The following is a 17812-nucleotide window of genomic DNA, read 5'->3' on the forward strand; positions in this document are numbered from 1 at the left end:
AAGGGCTCCTGGGTTAAGAAAAGTGAGAGTGAAGCAAAGCAGGCCCCTATGGAAACTAAACCTTCATCAACTGTTCCTCCTCCTACTCTTATCAGTTCTGAGCTTAGTGAGAAGCTTAGCTCTATTGACTCCAAACTCTCTGACATCAAGAATCTTCTTTCCGCCACTCAGTCCACTGTGGGTGACATTCATGCCATTTCAACGGAAACAGGGTCTGACTTGTCAAAAATCAGAGTTGTTGTTCTTAGAGTAAGGGAGAATGCTGTCAAAGCCTTCACGGAGGTTCACGACAGGCTAGATGGTATGAGCATCACTGCAAATACTAGCTTCGAACAGTTAAAGGAGGCCATCTGCAACACCCTTACCTATTTCCTGCGCCGCTAGTGTGGATATTTTTTTTAAACTTGTTTTGGTGGTATTGTGGGCTGTAGTTTAAGCCCTTGGATAATTCTGTTTTTTTTTTGCTACTGTGGGCTGTTTCACCAGCCGCTGGATAATCTCTTTACCTTTTCTGCTTTACTGTTATCTATGTTTATAATCCCTCTTTGCTGATGACAAAAAGGGGGAGAAAAAGCCTATGTTATTTTGCCGATGTTATGTGTGTGTGTACAGGTACAAGTCGACAATGTGTCTATATGTGTATATGTACAGGTCGACTGCACACATTTTATATGTGTATAGGTAGCATATATTGTATACTGTATAGGTACGAGTCGGTACAAGTCGATTGCACACATTGAGGGGGAGAGTCATGGACCGGTCAAGTCGACTGCACACATTAAGGGGGAGTCATGCGTACATACATTGAGGGGGAGTCAAGTTGACTGGTAAAACACAGGGAAGTCAACTGGTGTTTACTTCTTCACCTTATTTATTATTTTGCCATCATTAAAAAGGGGGAGATTGCTAGATCATGTTTTAATGATACAAATAATATACATGTGCAGGAAATCAAGTTCAAGAAGTAAAGAAGACTGCTGGAATGGTTCATGATGTACAAAGAAAGAAATCAATCAGCATGTGATCAGCAAATCTGGATTGGTCTCGTAAATCTGGGCGCAATCGAATCAACGAATCAATCAGCAATAACAATGATTAGCTGAGCTGGAGAAAATCAAATAAGCCTTGGACAAAGGCACGAATCATGGGCAGAATCACGGAAGACTAAAGGATACGAGGAGATCTGGGAAGCGACCACATTTGGAAGATCCAACAATCAAGGAGAAATCAAGTGAAGCAATCCTCTGCTGAAGGAAAGTAATCAAGAGAAGCAACGGCTCATTCCTTATTCTTGGAAAGAATCAATTCTTTCCAAGGATCAAATCTCTTGGGTTGTCAAGACTCTACCATCCATCAAAGTATTTATACTCCTTTGTAAACCCTAGCTCAGACATACTTTGATCAAACCAAATCACTCTCTTTATTCTACTGCAAACAAGCATTGTAGTTCACTAAGATCTGCTGTATAACAAGTCAGGGATAGAAAGAGAGCACACAACTGGTGAGGCATTGTATCAAAAACGAGTGCTAGAGAAACTGAGCGATATACACCACATCTGTACTCGGAAGAAACTCATTTACTGAAGAGAATTCCCTTGCAACCCAAGTGGACTGGTTTAGGATTCATATTGAATCCGAACCAGTATAAAAATTCCGGTGTTTTTAATTCCTGCAATTATTTTCTGCATTTTACTTTCTGTTACCATATCTGCTAAATTATCATATTCAGCCGACTACCCTAGTTATAAGTCAACTTATAAGCAATTAATTCGAAGTATTTACAATTCCCCCCCCCCCCCCCTTTACTTTCATAATGATTGTTAATTGTTCCATGAACTTCCTTCATGATTCAATTCTGGATTTAAGGTATGTATTTTATCGTATTTTTCTCTTTTATTCTATAATTTGATTTTCAATATAAGCAAAGATATCAAATTTTGATTATAACTATAATGGAGTTAGTAAGAATTTATAACCACTCGAAGTGGTAAAATTTCTATGCCTTGCCATGATCAAAGTCATGTATGATCGTGAGCGCAAGAAGTGAAAATCCGTCCCATTGAATTTGCTTCATTCTCGTTCCCTTAAGAGAATGTGGTAGCAATATGTAATAAGTTTGAAAGAAGATAAAATTATTACCGTGAAGGTATCAATGGATGTAGACGTGGCAATAGACAAAATTATAATCGTCATCATTGTGGTAATGAAAATAATAAGGATTCTCAAAATAATCCTTCACTTTGTAAAAGTCACAATGTTGACATAAAATTTTGTAAAGCACATATAAATGATTATGGTCCATTCATGATGTGAATGTGACAACATGTGATTCATGAATACATATTCATTTTTGGAAGAATATGAGCGTGTTAGTGGTATATACCACACTCACCTCTAGAAGGAGGTTTGAGAGCAAATAAGAAAATAATGTCATTATTATGGCGTAAATGGTCATTGGTCACGTACTTATTGTACGCCAAAATATTTTGGCATTATGATTATTAAAAGACAACGCTAATGCAAGAAACAAATCTTGCATATAATTTTGACCATAACCATAATGGTATAACTTTCTCTTTAAAAGAGATATTCACCATATAGATATATTCTGATTAACACTATAACGCACAAATGCGGGTTTCAAAAGTTGAGGAATCAAGTTAGTTTTTCTAACACGAGGGGGAGACATGATAAACAATTAAAAAAAAGTTACGGAATGAATTATTATTTGTACATCTAGATCATCGAATAAAATAATATGAACTTGAAGTTCATAAAAAGATAATTCATTTGCAATATATTACAAAGCATGCCATACGCATTTGCTGATCTAAAGAAAGTAACTATATTCTCACTGCAAATGCTCATATTAGAATAAGTCCTAGAAGGACAAAATTTATTGTACGCTTAAAGCATATGGACAGATCTGTTTCAAATAAACTTCTTGATAAAGAAGATGAGCAAATGATCAAAATGATCATAATAAAGGAGGCAAGTGATCTAGAAGATCACATGACATAAAACTTCATAAAATCTCAGGAGAGGTTTAGGTACCTGAAAATATGAAGGAAGAGATCTTTATGTTATGTCTTTATGAAAAAATGTTGGAATCAATATAAAATGTTCGTCGATAACCACTATGATAACACTAAGTATAGATGAGGATCTTAAGTCTGTCGAATACAGATAAAAAAATATTGGCCAAATGGAAGAGACAAAATTCGAATAGAATTGGTTTCATATGAAAGACATGTAGTTTTGGATATATAGTTCAAACACTTGAAAGTATAAAGTCAATGGTGTGTGCAATCACCTTTATCTATCTTATTTGTCTAGCATGACATGAAAACTTGATATGTATCTAAAGTCTATTATATGGCTTATATGACTTAACTTATATGACAATCCTTGAAGGATTTAAATCGCTTAAAGCATATACAATTCTTGGTCCTGAAGTACCATATCCTAAGTGCAATTTGTGCACATATGTATCTTGCTATAACTATAAGCATGATAATATGATAGCAAAATCTATATGGAGATATTGAAAAGGCCATTCCACGATATTATATGAAGACATTACATATCTATGAAGAATGATGATTTCAAGGTGCAATATATTCATTCAAGTTAATATGACTGATTTGTTTATCAAATCTTTACCACGATCTTTTGAAGATGGTGCACAAGATCGGAATGCGAAGGCTCAAGGATGTGAATTGATGCTCTTATCAGGGGAGTTAATACGCGTTGTACTCTTTTTTCGTTACAAGGTTTTGTTCCACTGGATTTCCTTGCAAGGTTTTTAACGAGGCAACCAAAAGGCATATTGTTAAATATGTGTACTTTTTTTCCTTCTCTAGAATTTTTTTCCCATTGAGTTTTATTTTAGTTAAGGTTTTAACCAGGCACATTATATAGTAAATAGACATTCAAGGGAAGTGTTATAAATAGAATTGTATTTAAGGTGAATGTCTATATTTTAGAGAGATTCTAGGGTTTGTTACTTGGTGGCTAAGTCACTTTTCCCCTATAAATAGAGGAGTTATGTTCTATTGTAATTGATCACAAATCAATAAGAATTCTGTCTCTCTACTTTTCTCTGCAATATTCTTCTTCTTTTATTGTTTCATAACATAAAGCGCATATTATAAATATATATTGCATAGTAATTTATATTCCGTGTATCAAACTCAACATCTAAGGAGAAAATAATTCATATCAATTTCTGCATTACTAATTTTTGTACAACTTGTCTTTAAATCAAATGCTCTTCAAAGTCGAAAAGGTGATTACATGTAATCATACCAATTAATGAGTAAATTACTAAGCAATGTAAGTAAATATCGTTTGGATAATATTCTTTCTAGTTCTTTACCATTCAAATCCTAACTTAAATACGAAAGTAGAAAGGACACGTACGACGTAACTGGCCTTGTATTTGCCGAAATATGCGCATAAGACATCGTTTGATAGCCGCCAAACCAACAAGATTTGGACAGGTTTAAAAACATTAAACTAAAACTAAAACTACCACCACCTATGAGTCTATAGCCATACATTTCCAAACACGTCTCTTCACCTGTGACTTTTGTCACTCTTTTCTTCCTAACCCCTTTCCACACGTCTCTCTTCCAAACACTGAAGGGATGAGGGCCCCATTAGTTATGCCAAATTTATAATACAAGGATTATTTAAACGAATAATAAAGAATTGATTATTTTGCGATGGTTAATAGTAGTATAAAGATATGTAATAATGATAGAAATGTTATGTATGAACGACTTACTCTAACGATATTTTTAAAAAGTAACTTACTCCCATATTGGAAATATATGTACTTTTAATTTCCGCTCTATTTAGCATAAAGTAATATATAAATTTTCAAAAAGTTTGAATTTTTTTTCTTACAACAGCAACCTGCCGGAGTTATTTTTATCTAATCTAATCAAAGGTATGAAGGGAACCTTAGAGTAGTAAAGCAGGTCACAAGTTCGAGCCATGAAAATAGCTATTAATGCTTAGGTTAGATTGTCAACATTACACCTCTTGGGGTGCGATCTTTTTTAAATTTTGGGTGAACACAAAATACCTTGTGCACCTGAACTGCCCTCGGCGTGTAATCAAAGGTATGCTATATAGTTTATGCAAGATTTTATGTTGGAATTATCATCTGTTACCAACAGTTTCTCCTCCAAGCATTTAACAACAGGTGGATTCTAGGGGGCCCCACTGCAAAGAATTTGAGTTATTGAAAATACACCTACTGTATGGTGTGAATCACACCTATACATGTAATGTACAAAAAAACCAACTACCTAGCCAAAGCAAGCTGTATCATCAAACTGTTTAACAACACTTTGTAACTACTAGGAACAGAACAACTTTGTTTATAGTTTAGTTTTAAGCAAGTCTTAAGACTAAAGATCAAATTTTTTTTCTTGGTTTAGGTCTACCAACTGGTGGTTACCGATTCAGACCCTTAACCATCAAAAACCAAAATATTCTCTTCACCAAGATAAAAACAACCACCCCCACAATACCAATTTTCTGTTCTTAGTACAAACCAACAAAAATTATTAAAGAAAAATAGAAGCTTCTAGGGAGAGTTTTTGAGCTGACCCCACTTAAGAAAGTTTGGTATTATTGAAAAGGAATATATTATTATTATTTTCTGCTTTTTGTTTTTCATGAAATTTCTGGATTGGAAGGTTGGAGTTGATTATTCTTTGCTTTTTCTTGTTTTTCATTATTTTTTGTTTGTTGAATATTTTTTTGGTTGGTGTCATTGTTCAATGATAAGGAGGGGTTGGTATGCTTAGGATCTTTAGGATCAGTTTTTGTCTCCATATTGGGAAGCTTTGGTTTTGAGCCAATTAGGAGTTGTGCTTTCAATCACTCTCTTTGCTTCTCTCTTTTTCTCTTCTGTGCAGTGTGCTCCCTTAGTTGAAAGCACAAAGACAAGTTCGTTTCTTTCCAGGTAAATTTAATTCTACTTTTGTTTGCCCTATCCTTTTCATTTCTATATTTTATTACTTGTTCAATTAAGTAATATTTTCATTCATAAAGTTTTGTTCTTGGTTATGTTATGATGGATTCTGATGTTCTTAGTTTTTAATATGGTGGAATTCCTATACCTACTGATGTTGTAGTGGTGTTTGGTCATTTCATTTTCTACTTCTTTATGAGAATTTGAAGGGGAGTCTTGGCGCAAACTGGTAAAGTTGCTGCCATCTGACTAGGAGGTCACGGCTTCGAGCCGTGGAAAACAGCCTCTTGCAGAAATGTAGGGTAAGGCTGAGTACAATAGAACCTTGTGGTCTGGCACTTCCCCGGACCCCTCGCATACCGGGAGCTTAGTGTACCGGATTTCTTTATGAGAATTTGATGGAAAGAAAAGTTTGATGTTGATTCTGATATCAAGTAGTAGTTCAAAATGGTCATTTGATGATATTGCTTCTTTGAATTTGGCTTTCTTTCTATGTGGAACATGTTTGATGAATTCTGTTTTCTTCTTCATTGACAGCTCCCAAAAGAATTTCTTCCAACACTTTGCTAATGATTTGTAGTTCGATCGAGTCACTTGAGCAGGAGGTTGTGATTCTTGAGACATTATAGGGATACATATAATGTCTGCTTACTATTCAAATTTGTCCAATCAAAGAGAGGTTTTGCCAATGTCCTTTTTGCCAGACCAGAAATTTGATTCTTATCACTCAGCTGGTCTTTCTGATAGTTCGATTCATTTAAACCAGCATTCTTCTACGGTTTCATACTCGGAATTGCCTGCTCAGAACTATGGTGAAGTTCAAACAATAAGAGGCAAAGATGAGATGCTGTTCATTCCACCAACCAGTGAATCGGGAGGTATGCAACCAATTGGTAGGTCAGTGAATGCTTCACCCAACTTTTTGGATAATTCAGTTATGATGGATCCTCGTTCGTTTCCAACGAAACAGTTTTTTGTGCCCAACGTTGAACAAAGCCTTCAAAATCAAGGACTATCTCTTAGTTTGGGTACGCAAGTTCCACCTTCGCTTCATGTGTATTCGTATCAAGATGACTATACGAATTCGAGTCTATCTTCTTTGGTGGGTACTCATGTTTTGCACTCAGAGCAGGGATCTGAAAACAAGGAATCTAAAGTTGCCGAGTACTTGTCATTTGACTTATCTAGAGGAACTAGAGCTGCAAATAATCCCCAAAACTCCATGAGCCTCAGAGATATGAATTCTGGTGCACGTTCCATTTACAACTCGAAATATCTAAAGGCTGCTCAAGATTTGCTTGATGAAGTAGTTAATGTTCAGGAAGCACTGAAACAATCAGATAGACTACGTAACTTCAATTTGCTCGGGCAAAATCGTTTTGAAGAGGCTGATCTCAAATCTAGTTGTTCAGCTTCTGGTATATCTGGTGATCATAATAATTCAACTAAAGGTGAACTTTCACCTGCTGACCGACATGATCTCGAGAGCAAGATGACAAAACTCTTTTCCATGTTGGATGAGGTAAATCTGGACTTCTCCTGACTCATCTTGAGGGATAGTTTTGGCTAAGAGGGGATGCATTTGTTGCTTGTAATGTCTTTAGATATTGCTAAGACTTAATGTTTTCAGCATTGTTTTCCAACATGCTGACTCTGACTAGGCTGAAACTCTTTTCCTTATCTAGTAGGAGTAGTATGTAATATCTCCAAGGGATCCATATCCAAGGTGATTTCAGTTTGTATTTAGTTGTGACATGATCTGTGCAAATTACACTGCCTAGGGAAAGTGAACTAGGAATCTGCTTGCGCTCTAGGCCAGAACAAGTTATTAGATTTTCATTCTTAGTGACAACTGAGGTTCTACATTTTTTTCCTTTGTATTCCTCACCTATAAAACTTTTAACATCCGATTGATTTCACAATTAGGATGTTCCTCTAATCTTCCTTTGGTCCTCCTAAATATTCATAAAGCGTTTGCATTCTATGAGACTTTGCAGAAGATTTTAGTTGGATCTTATGTTGCCAAGTACTTCGCTGAAAAATTGTTGTTCTTTGACAGATGTTGAACATAGAGCACTTCTAAAGTCATTGCTTTTGTGCTCTGCAAATCCTTTTTTACTTGAAATAATTCTACTGGCATTAGTTTTTAGGAGAATTAAAACTCCGAAATGATGGTTCTTTTGTTAAGAGGATTTGTTTTCTGTAATTTTACTTCAACTGGGAGAAATTTGTTGAGAACTTGAATTTTTTCTATCCCATTCTTGAAATCATACACAGGTTTTGTTTCAAAGTCTCCCTTTGTTGTGCTACTCAAATGCTTGTTATGCCAATTCTTAGCAGATTCTTAAACTAATTCTTGAAATCTATCTTTTTATATGCTATTAACAGATTACATGTAAAAGTTATCTAAAAGCTTTCTTGTGAATTTTGATTTTATTTTTGTTGTAGGTGGATAGGAAATACAAAGAATATTACCAGCAGATGCAAGCAGTGGTATCTTCATTTGAGATGGTTGCTGGACTTGGTGCAGCTAAACCATACACATCACTTGCCCTTAAAACCATATCTCGCCAGTTTCGCTGCTTGAGGGATGCAATCAAGAAGCAGATTCAAGTTACTCGTCGAAGCTTGGGAGAGCAAGGTGATAGTCAAGGGGAAAGATTATATCGTCTCCGTTACGTGGACCAGCAACTGAGGCAGCAAAGGTCCCTTCAGCAATTTGGTATGATGCGCCAGCCTTGGAGGCCACAAAGGGGCTTGCCGGAGACTGCTGTTTCAGTCCTTCGTGCTTGGCTTTTCGAACATTTCCTCCATCCGTATGTTTCTCTCACTCTTCTCTTTTTCCTGTGACCTTTGTGCTATGTACTCTCTAACCAGTTAACATGCATTCTGATTCATTTTGGTCGTCGTGTTTCTTCAGCTACCCAAAAGATTCTGAGAAAATCATGCTGGCAAGACAGACAGGTTTAACAAGAAGTCAGGTATGCTAATCCATGGCTATTCCGCTTTAAAGCATAAAAATCTTAGCACCCTTCTTTTTTTTATGGAATCAAGTGAATTAACTTAGTCTTACTCTTTTCCACTTACACACTATACGAAACCTGGGACAACCTTTAGCCTTCTAGCTTATCTCTTATTTGTTAGTTCTGTGTTAAATTTAGCATTAGTATCAGAAGACATTGTGGTGCTTAGGCCATGGCCAGCTATCTAACCAACAAAACTCGTGCTTGAGTTAGGTGGCGAACTGGTTCATAAATGCTCGGGTGCGCCTCTGGAAGCCCATGATTGAAGATATGTACAAGGAAGAGTTTGGTGAGGCGGAAGCAGGATCCGGAGCTTCACCAGACCGTGCTCCAGAAGAGTCCAAAGAAAAGTCAATAGCTGAGAACACAGGAGAAGAGATTCCTGAAAGCTTTACTACACCAGCTGTTAATTGCAGTCATCTCGACCCCTCTGACGAGTCAAGTAATGTTGTTACCAATGTACAAAATAATTCATTCATAACCAAATTTAGTTTTCAAGACGGTGCTTATGAACATGAGAAAATTGATGCTGTCAATACATACCACGCCTCCATGTTAGGTGATATAATGGGGAATCAAGTATCACTCGCTCTACGTCTACAAAACAGTCAAATTGATCAGCAGCCAATATCTGGTAGGACACAGTTAGCAGAAGATGACAAGACAGGATCGACTCTGGACATTAGCAAAGGAGAATATTATTACATCGACCCAGTAAACCAGCAAGAGAGGTTTTCAGGGCCTCATCTGCTATCCGATTTTGTAGCATAATGGTTTCTTGCACATATTGGTTATAAGACCTTTTTTGCCACTTATTGTATCATTGAGAATTTGGGTTACCAAATATGTGAATATACCAATGGATAATCCGTCTGTATAAAGGAGATTGTGAATAGTTTAGACTTAGAATCCTCAGGTGATATACATATATGTAATTTTGTGCTTGAATATGAGAATAAAGGTCGCATAGAATTTGAAATGGTAAGTTTCTCTTCCACCATTTTACAGCTAGTTTGTGGAACCTTTATAATATTCTAAGATACCAATGATTTTCCTTTAGGGTTGGTTAATGTCTTGCTCTGGGACATAGAGGATATGCCTGAAGGATTCCTAAAGCTAGCTACAGATGAAAATATGGCAAAAGCACTAGACTTGGATGTGAACATAGTTTATGGCATTGGGTACCTTCTTCATCATTCTTTAGTTTAATTGGATGTGCGGGCACACTAAGATGGATAAGATTATGAATGAAGATATTCGGGAGAAGCTGCGCTTCGCCCCCATGGATGACAAGCTGCGGGAAGCAAGACTCAGATGATTCGGGCATGTTCAGAGGAGAAGCCTAGTTGCGCCGGTGAGAAGGTGTGAGTGGCTGGCTTTGGTGGGCATGAGGAGAGGTAGAGGGCGACCTAAGAAGTATTGGGGGAGAGGTGATCAGGCAGGACATGGCGAGATTTCAGATTACCGAGGACATGGCTCTAGACAGGAAGTTGTGGAGATCGAGCATTAAGGTTGTAGGTTAGAAGGTAGTTGGGAATATCTATACGGCGCTCCAAAGTGAGGCTAGTCTGTTAGGAGTTGGTCTTAGAATGTTAGTGGTTAATGTTGAGTTCACACTACTCTTTCGTTCCTCTTAGTGCTGTGCTTTATCTACTGGTTATTGTTTTGCTTTTCACTTATTTTTTGGTTCTAGTAATGCTGTTCTTTGTTCTATGGTTTCTATTGATGGTACTGATATATTGCCTCTTTTCGTCTTCTTTTTGTCTTCTTAAGCCGAGGGTCTTTCGAAAACAGCCTCTCTACCCTCTCTTGGTAGGGGTAAGGTCTGTGTACACACTACCCTCCCCAGACCCCACTAGTGGGGTTTCACTAGGTTGTTGTTGTTGTTGTTGTATTCTTTTGTTTAACTGTCTGTGGTTATTGAAGGGGAGCCTTGGAGCAACGATAAAGTTGTCTCCGTGTGACCTATAGGTCACGGGCTCGAGCCGTGGAATAAGCCACTAATGCTTGCATCGGCTGGCTACATCACATCCCCTTGGAATGCGGCCTTTTTTCCTCGGACCCAGCGTGGACGCGGGATGGTTTGTGCACTGTGCTACCCTTTTTTTTGTCAATGGTTATGGTGCATGACATAAAAAAGTAATCCAATGTTCTCTGTATATAAATATATTATGGATGCATAATGCATTATGGATGTTAATTTGCAGCTGTTACTAAGCTAGTTGTACACTACAACCTATCCACAACCAACATATGATTCACATATCTTTTTTCTTTTCTGGATGGGGGTGGGGAGGGAGAGGTTCGTATCAAGACATCAACTACATCAGAGTTCTCTAGCAAGGGTGAAATGGACAAGAGACAATCTTCCTCGTGATCAATTCAAAGTGCTTCTCGTAGATCAAATACAGATCATCCTTCATTCAAGAAACACGCTGCTTCACCTCTCGAATTAAGTTGAGCAACTTAGGACACAAGATTTAAGAGATACTTGGAATTGCATTCGAGCATTCATCAACAAAATAATTTTTTCTCATATTTATTTATTATATTCAGACATTGTTAAAAGGGTGTGGTTGAACACTCAGTTTGTCTAGGTTTTGATGATTCATAAATGATAGAAGCATGAGCTCTGAGTTTAAGATTGACAATCTTTACTGCTCAGAATACTGTAACATTTGATTTCTATTCTGTACACTAGTCTGTGTAGTGTGGAGAAGGACAATGAAGCATTCATTTTGTGCTATAGAGTTTTGTGTCTCTTTTCTTTCTAGTGTAACTTGCAATTATGATTCAAAGGGGTAAAAAGTGAATTATCTTTTGATTGATGTTAAAAGCAGAACTTTCTCTGCTGATAAATTCATTCAGATATTCAGATTTGTGCAGGCACTTTAATCAGTGAGTGGGCCTTAGTTTAATATTTGTAGCAACCAACAGAAACTATGGAATAGGAAAGTGACAACTGTAAGGGGGCAATAGAACAAAGATAGTAATCATTATTATACCAGGCATCACAACTAGCTAAACTTCTTCTTCACCCACAACTCTTCAATCACTTAAGTATACCCCAACTCTGCCCCTTACCATGCGTTAAACACCAGCCTTCTTTATTGCTATGTTGCTCCATATCTCCGTAGGCTGGGTTATAACACACGAAAATATTACATTCGGGCGAAATGAATTTAGACGTTAAGGGTACTAAGTTGAAACTGTTCTTAAGCCGAAGGTCTATCGGAAATAGTCTTTCCATCTTCATAAGGTAAAAGTAAAGCCTCTCTTCCGCAGACCGCACTCGTGGAATTCCACTACGTTATTTTGTTTGTTTGTTTGTTGTTGAAGTACTACGTTGAAAAATTAAAAGCTTAAATATTAGAACAATATTTGGTTGAAGTCAAAAAAATAAGTATTTGAAATTGGAGTTGAAACTAATTGAAGGTCGAAATTGTGTTTGGACATAAATGTATATCCAACTCTATTTATATAACAGATTCCACCGAAGGCAAAGGCATGTTAAAAGAAAATACTAAAATGTCACAGCTGGGAGTCGTCTATGACCTAAAGTATACATAAAACCCGTTTATAAAAAAATATTTGCCACTTGTTAAAATATTTTTTTTGGGAGGGGGGGGGGGGGGTGGATTAAATAGTAAATATATGTACATTAATTTTTTTACTTATATACACAATAATTTTTTGTTAAAGAAAAACAGGATTAAATTAATCACCCTTGAGCCTGTATGGCTCACTTTGAAGCACTGATTATATTGAACTTGAGACTAGGGCTGCTTATCGGACGGATTAGGCGATTATTTACTCTTAACGGTTTGGCTTATCGGTTATCGGCTTTTAAATGTATTAATCCGCTAGCTACCCGATAAGATATCGGGCGGATTGGTATCGGTTTAGCTCTTATCGCGCGGTTATCGGGCGGTTTATCGGCTTAATTCAATCTATATTGCGTGCATTAATTGTTTGCTGAGCGGTGACTCAAAATAGAAAATTGAGAAAAGAAAAAGGAGAAATTAGAGTAGCAGCTTTCCAATTTTAAGTATTAAAATAGCCGTCAATATGAATTCTCCAAACTCCCAGCTCAGAATAATTCAGTTACTCTATCATCATCTTGATTACACCTCACAATCACATATGATATATACGCCTTTTTCTTTTAACTTTCATCACTAATATTCTTCGAGAAAGAAGTTAAGACGTTGTACTAGTGAATAAGCATTAGAATACTGACATCAGCAACAACGAATTAACGATATGAGATCTTTTCTGTAGTAATATATATATATATATATATATATATATATATATATATATATATATATATATATATATATATATATATATTCTTAACGGGTTAACGGATTATCCGTTAAGAAAATTGAATAATCCGCCCCCAAACCGATAAGCCGTTAATAAAAAAAGTTCAATCCGTTCGCCGTCCGTTAAACCGTTAACCCGATACCAATAAGTCATTAAGCTTCGATTTCGGTTTCGGTTTGGTTTTAAACACCCTTGCTTGAGACTCATGGTTGGATTTGCTATTGTCACCACCTATCCTCCACCCTTATGAAAAAGAAGAAAAAAGAAGGAAAAAAAAAAAGAAACAGAAAGTAAAAAACACGCATTGGTTAAATAGACACACTTTTCATTGGAAGGATTCTGCATGCAGTGTCCTTTCAACATCTCTATGTAAGAAAACAACAGCAAACAGGAAAAAGAGGTTAGATATTCCAATATATATTTCACAGATTCACAAGCAGACAATCTTAAGACTGGGAGTGTGTAAAAGACAGCCTACTTTTTCCTTCTCTTTTTCTCTATATATATGACAGAAATCTATTCAGCACAAAACTGCTAAATCATACATATATATTTACATTTGTTCCTTTCTAATCTACCCCTTACCCCTCTGTATTTGTGTACCAAAGAACAAAGAAAGAGAAGTCTGAAGTTGCTTTTTGAGTGTCCCAAAGAAATGCAACAGTATGCACCTAAGCTGAAGAGTTAAATACTTTTGCTTGTTTTTTAACTAGCCAAGGCAAAAAAGAAGAAGAGGGGGACCATAAATTTCATGTCATTTTCAGCATTTTCTGTTTGGCTACTTATATACTTTTTCTTGTTTTAAATGAAACTTGAAAGATGTCTATAGTACTTTAGGTTCTATAGCTTTCAGCTGCTAGTGTGTATAGGGTATGCTATACTTCAGAAACTGAGAAAGAGAGTGCATGCAGAGGAATCTTTACTTTCTTCATTCAATTCAATGTAGTTTTCCTAAATCCTAAGCATTTGCATGTTTTCATTCATAAACTATGATGTTTTTCTTTGTAGACCAATAACTTCCTTAGTTTATGTTTATTGCTATCAGGGGGCTGAAAGTATCTATGGTAAGGCCGCGTAGAATAGATTTTTATGACCCGATTCTTCCCCAGACCCCGTGTACACCGGACTGTCCTTTTTACTATCAGGAGCTAAAAAAAAGGGTTTTTTTTTTAACTTTTTGCCCGCACCAGAAACTATTTACATTCGGTAGCTAAAAAGTGTATAAAAGTTGTATAATTTTTGTATATATCATGAATATATATATATATTTTTTTTTCGGCTATTATTTTGAGAACGGCTATACAATGTAATTTTCCCATAAATTAACAAAGTACTCCTATTTAAATGACTTTGTCATACTATTAATTCTCTCTCTTTGCCCCTCCTTTCCATATCATAATATCCCCATTGGTTCTTTTTTATGTGTTGAGGATTTTAGTGATCACATTTCGTAAGTATTAAAAGAGTCAATTTTTTCATGAAATCTTTGTGATCTTTTCTTCTTTCCAATGCTTAGATTCGTAGTTTTCAACATTTCTTGATCAGTCATTTCTGAACTCTATAGCACAAAATGGTTTCAACAGATTCACCCCCACCTACACACTCAAGCATCTTACACCAATTCATAAACTCAGACTCCATTACTAGTCAAATTGGAAGTCAACATTTTGACATTTATCAATCTGGTTTAAGTGCTAATACTACTACTTATCAGCCTCCTGGTGTATTATCTAGATCCATAGAATTTGTTAATCCTACTCATTTTACAACTGATTCTGATGTTAACAACAGTAGACATTTAATGGATCTACTTGGAGCTTCACATGATGCTAATCAACAAGCTCAAAGACTCTCACTTTCTTTAAGTTCTCATTCACTTGTTTCTTCATTGAACTGTAGAGAAAGAGCCTTAAGTTCAAGTTTTACTAATCCTAGTTATATAAGTCAAGAAATTGATCACAGGAACAATGAGTTTTCTTTCTCTGCAGCTGCAATGAACCAATCATTTTCCAATGTTTGTGGAACTGAATCCTTTGTTTCTGCCATTGGAAACTCTAAATATTTGAAACCAGCTCAATCCCTCTTGGAAGAATTGGTTTGTGCTGGTGGCAAGACTACTGATTTGAGTAATGAGAAATTTATCAGGAGATTATCGCGCAATAGCAAGAAAGGATCGTTAAGCCTTCGCGCCATGCTGAAAGCAGAGATTCCTAGCAATGAATTGTTCAATGAAAGGCATGAACTTTATGTTAAAATCATGAAGCTCATTACCTTGTTGGAGGAGGTAAGCAATAATAATTTCTTCATTCTTGATTATTCCAAGGAAATTAGCCGTTAAATTGTGTAAATATTTCGTCTAAAAACTTAAACTGTTAGAGATGACACAATTGTATTTACATGAAAATTCTTCTTGATAAATGGATGACACTTAACCTACTTTGGTATCATGTCAAATTGTGTCATCATTTTGTTCGAAAGCTCAAGTTGTTACTACTGACACACTTTTATGTACTTAATTATATCTTGAACGTGGCATCCATGTTTTGATTGAAATTCTTTGGCTTATAAGATTACTGCTGGATTTATAGGTGGAAAGAAGATATGAGCAATATTATCGACATATGGATGAAATTACTTCCACATTTGAGGTGATAGCAGGATTTGGAGCAGGGAAACCTTACACAGCACTTGCACTTCAAGCCATGTCTAGACATTTTTCCTGTTTAAGAGATGCAATCATATCTCAAATTTATGTGATTAGACAAAAAATGCCACGAGACGTGCCAAAAATTAGCAGTGGTCTGTCACACTTGAGCCTATTTGAGAAAGAGACTCTTCAGAACAGAATGTCTCTTCAACAACTTGGAATTATCCAAAGTAATCGACAAGCTTGGAGACCAATTCGAGGATTGCCAGAGACATCGGTAGCAATTCTTCGTTCTTGGCTATTCGAACACTTCCTACATCCGTATGTGCTATTAAACTTTTATTTACTTAATTATGTCTGCAACATTTATAGCGCCTTTATTCGATTAAATGATTACTGAAATTGGTATTCTATTTGCAGTTATCCAAATGATTCTGAAAAGCTTATGTTAGCATCTCAGACAGGCTTATCAAAAAATCAGGTAAATTTTCTCTTTGCCACTTTGTGAACATATATTTGAATTATTCTAAATTAACTTGGTTTCTTGTGATGTGTTTTAAGGTTTCAAACTGGTTTATTAATGCTCGAGTTAGACTGTGGAAACCCATGATTGAGGAAATGTATAAGGAAGAATTTGCAGAATCTTCAGTGGATTCAGATCCATTTTTAAACAGAGAAGGTGTTACAGATTCAGCAGAGGAATGAAGTAAGATATTTTCTGCAAACATCTCCTTAACTAATTGTAGTTTTTTTCTTGTAATCTTAGGGTTGAAGAGAGTAAAATGATGTTATATTTTATGTAATAATACTATGTTTTTACAGTTAGAATTTGTTGAGGATTTGACTGTGGAAAAAAGCTGAAGAAGTACAAGGTGGCAAGCAGAAACATATTAGAAAAGACAAAATCTAGCCTGAATAGGTGGCATTTCTTGTACCTAGTACTTGGTGTTACAAAATACTAGTGTAATATAGAGTCTGAAAATTGTAATGCTTTTACGAAATGTCTGAAATTCTATGTTTAGCATAGCCTTTGGGTTTGAGAATTGAGGGAGTAGCCCTATTCCCACGTTAAAAGTTAAAAGCATTGCATGCATTGTTAACAAATTCACGAACATTGGTAGGAAAAAAGGCTAGTTAAAAGATAATATTTTAACAAAAATAATGGGATTATAAAAAAACACTATAGCATTCTCTCATGGCGAGACATAAAACTAACTGATGTAAATTAGTCCCTCTTCAGTGTACAAACTACGAAAGAATTCGCACATATGCATTAACTGAACCTTTTTTTTTTTTTTTTGAAAGTTGTATAAATGGCATCATCTTTTGTTATTTTAAACAGTAAAAGATTTAACCATATCTTGCTGAATTTTGAAGTTTGAACTAACAAGACATCACCAATAAAAGGTTTTAGAGGACAGGAAACATGCACGAAGCACCATCAAAAGAATATATATGATGAATGTACTAAATCGAGCACTCCATTTACTTGTTTCTCCAAATGGAAGGGTTAGATAAGAAAAAGAAATACTTCACGGATAAGCAAATACTTATTCCATCTAACAAGAAAGAGAGAGAGGAAAGAAAAAGGAATTTTTAACAAATATCTGGCTATATTCACTGTTTATTAATATCTTATTAATTATTAATAACAATGTTTACCCTCAAAATCGGATGACAATTGAATTTATAGGTGGTTTTAAGGATATGCGGATTAATTTGAAACAAAGCGATAAATATAGATAAACGGACAATAATAAAGTAAATTCAAACACTTGAACAATTATAACCTTGAAAAGTAAGTCTCACTTGAACTGGATGTAA

The 17812-nt window shown here is 35.7% G+C and overlaps 2 protein-coding genes across 5 annotated transcripts; both read left to right on the top strand.

Moving 5' to 3' along the window:
- On the top strand, positions 5351-10732 carry LOC109223818 (BEL1-like homeodomain protein 7). Of its 4 annotated transcripts, none has more exons than XM_019388258.1 (6): positions 5351-5980; positions 6527-7511; positions 8438-8805; positions 8910-8970; positions 9226-9454; positions 9572-10732. In XM_019388258.1, the coding sequence occupies exons 2-6, from the start codon at positions 6630-6632 to the stop codon at positions 9781-9783; spliced, it is 1752 nt and encodes a 583-aa protein (XP_019243803.1). In that variant the 5' UTR covers positions 5351-5980; positions 6527-6629; the 3' UTR covers positions 9784-10732. The 4 variants fall into 4 exon arrangements, 3 of the variants coding, with proteins under 3 accessions (XP_019243803.1, XP_019243801.1, XP_019243802.1); XR_002067661.1 differs by having other exon boundaries at positions 5352-5980; positions 9226-9993; positions 10073-10732; XM_019388256.1 differs by having other exon boundaries at positions 5352-5980; positions 9226-10732.
- Positions 14884-16962, top strand: LOC109224670 (BEL1-like homeodomain protein 11). The gene is made up of 5 exons (XM_019389204.1): positions 14884-15625; positions 15930-16309; positions 16409-16469; positions 16550-16694; positions 16811-16962. Exons 1-4 carry the CDS (start codon positions 14912-14914, stop codon positions 16691-16693), a joined length of 1299 nt encoding a protein of 432 aa, XP_019244749.1. The 5' UTR covers positions 14884-14911; the 3' UTR covers position 16694; positions 16811-16962.

This window comes from Nicotiana attenuata, chromosome 3, assembly GCF_001879085.1.
Source record: "Nicotiana attenuata strain UT chromosome 3, NIATTr2, whole genome shotgun sequence".
Taxonomy (NCBI): domain Eukaryota; kingdom Viridiplantae; phylum Streptophyta; class Magnoliopsida; order Solanales; family Solanaceae; genus Nicotiana; species Nicotiana attenuata.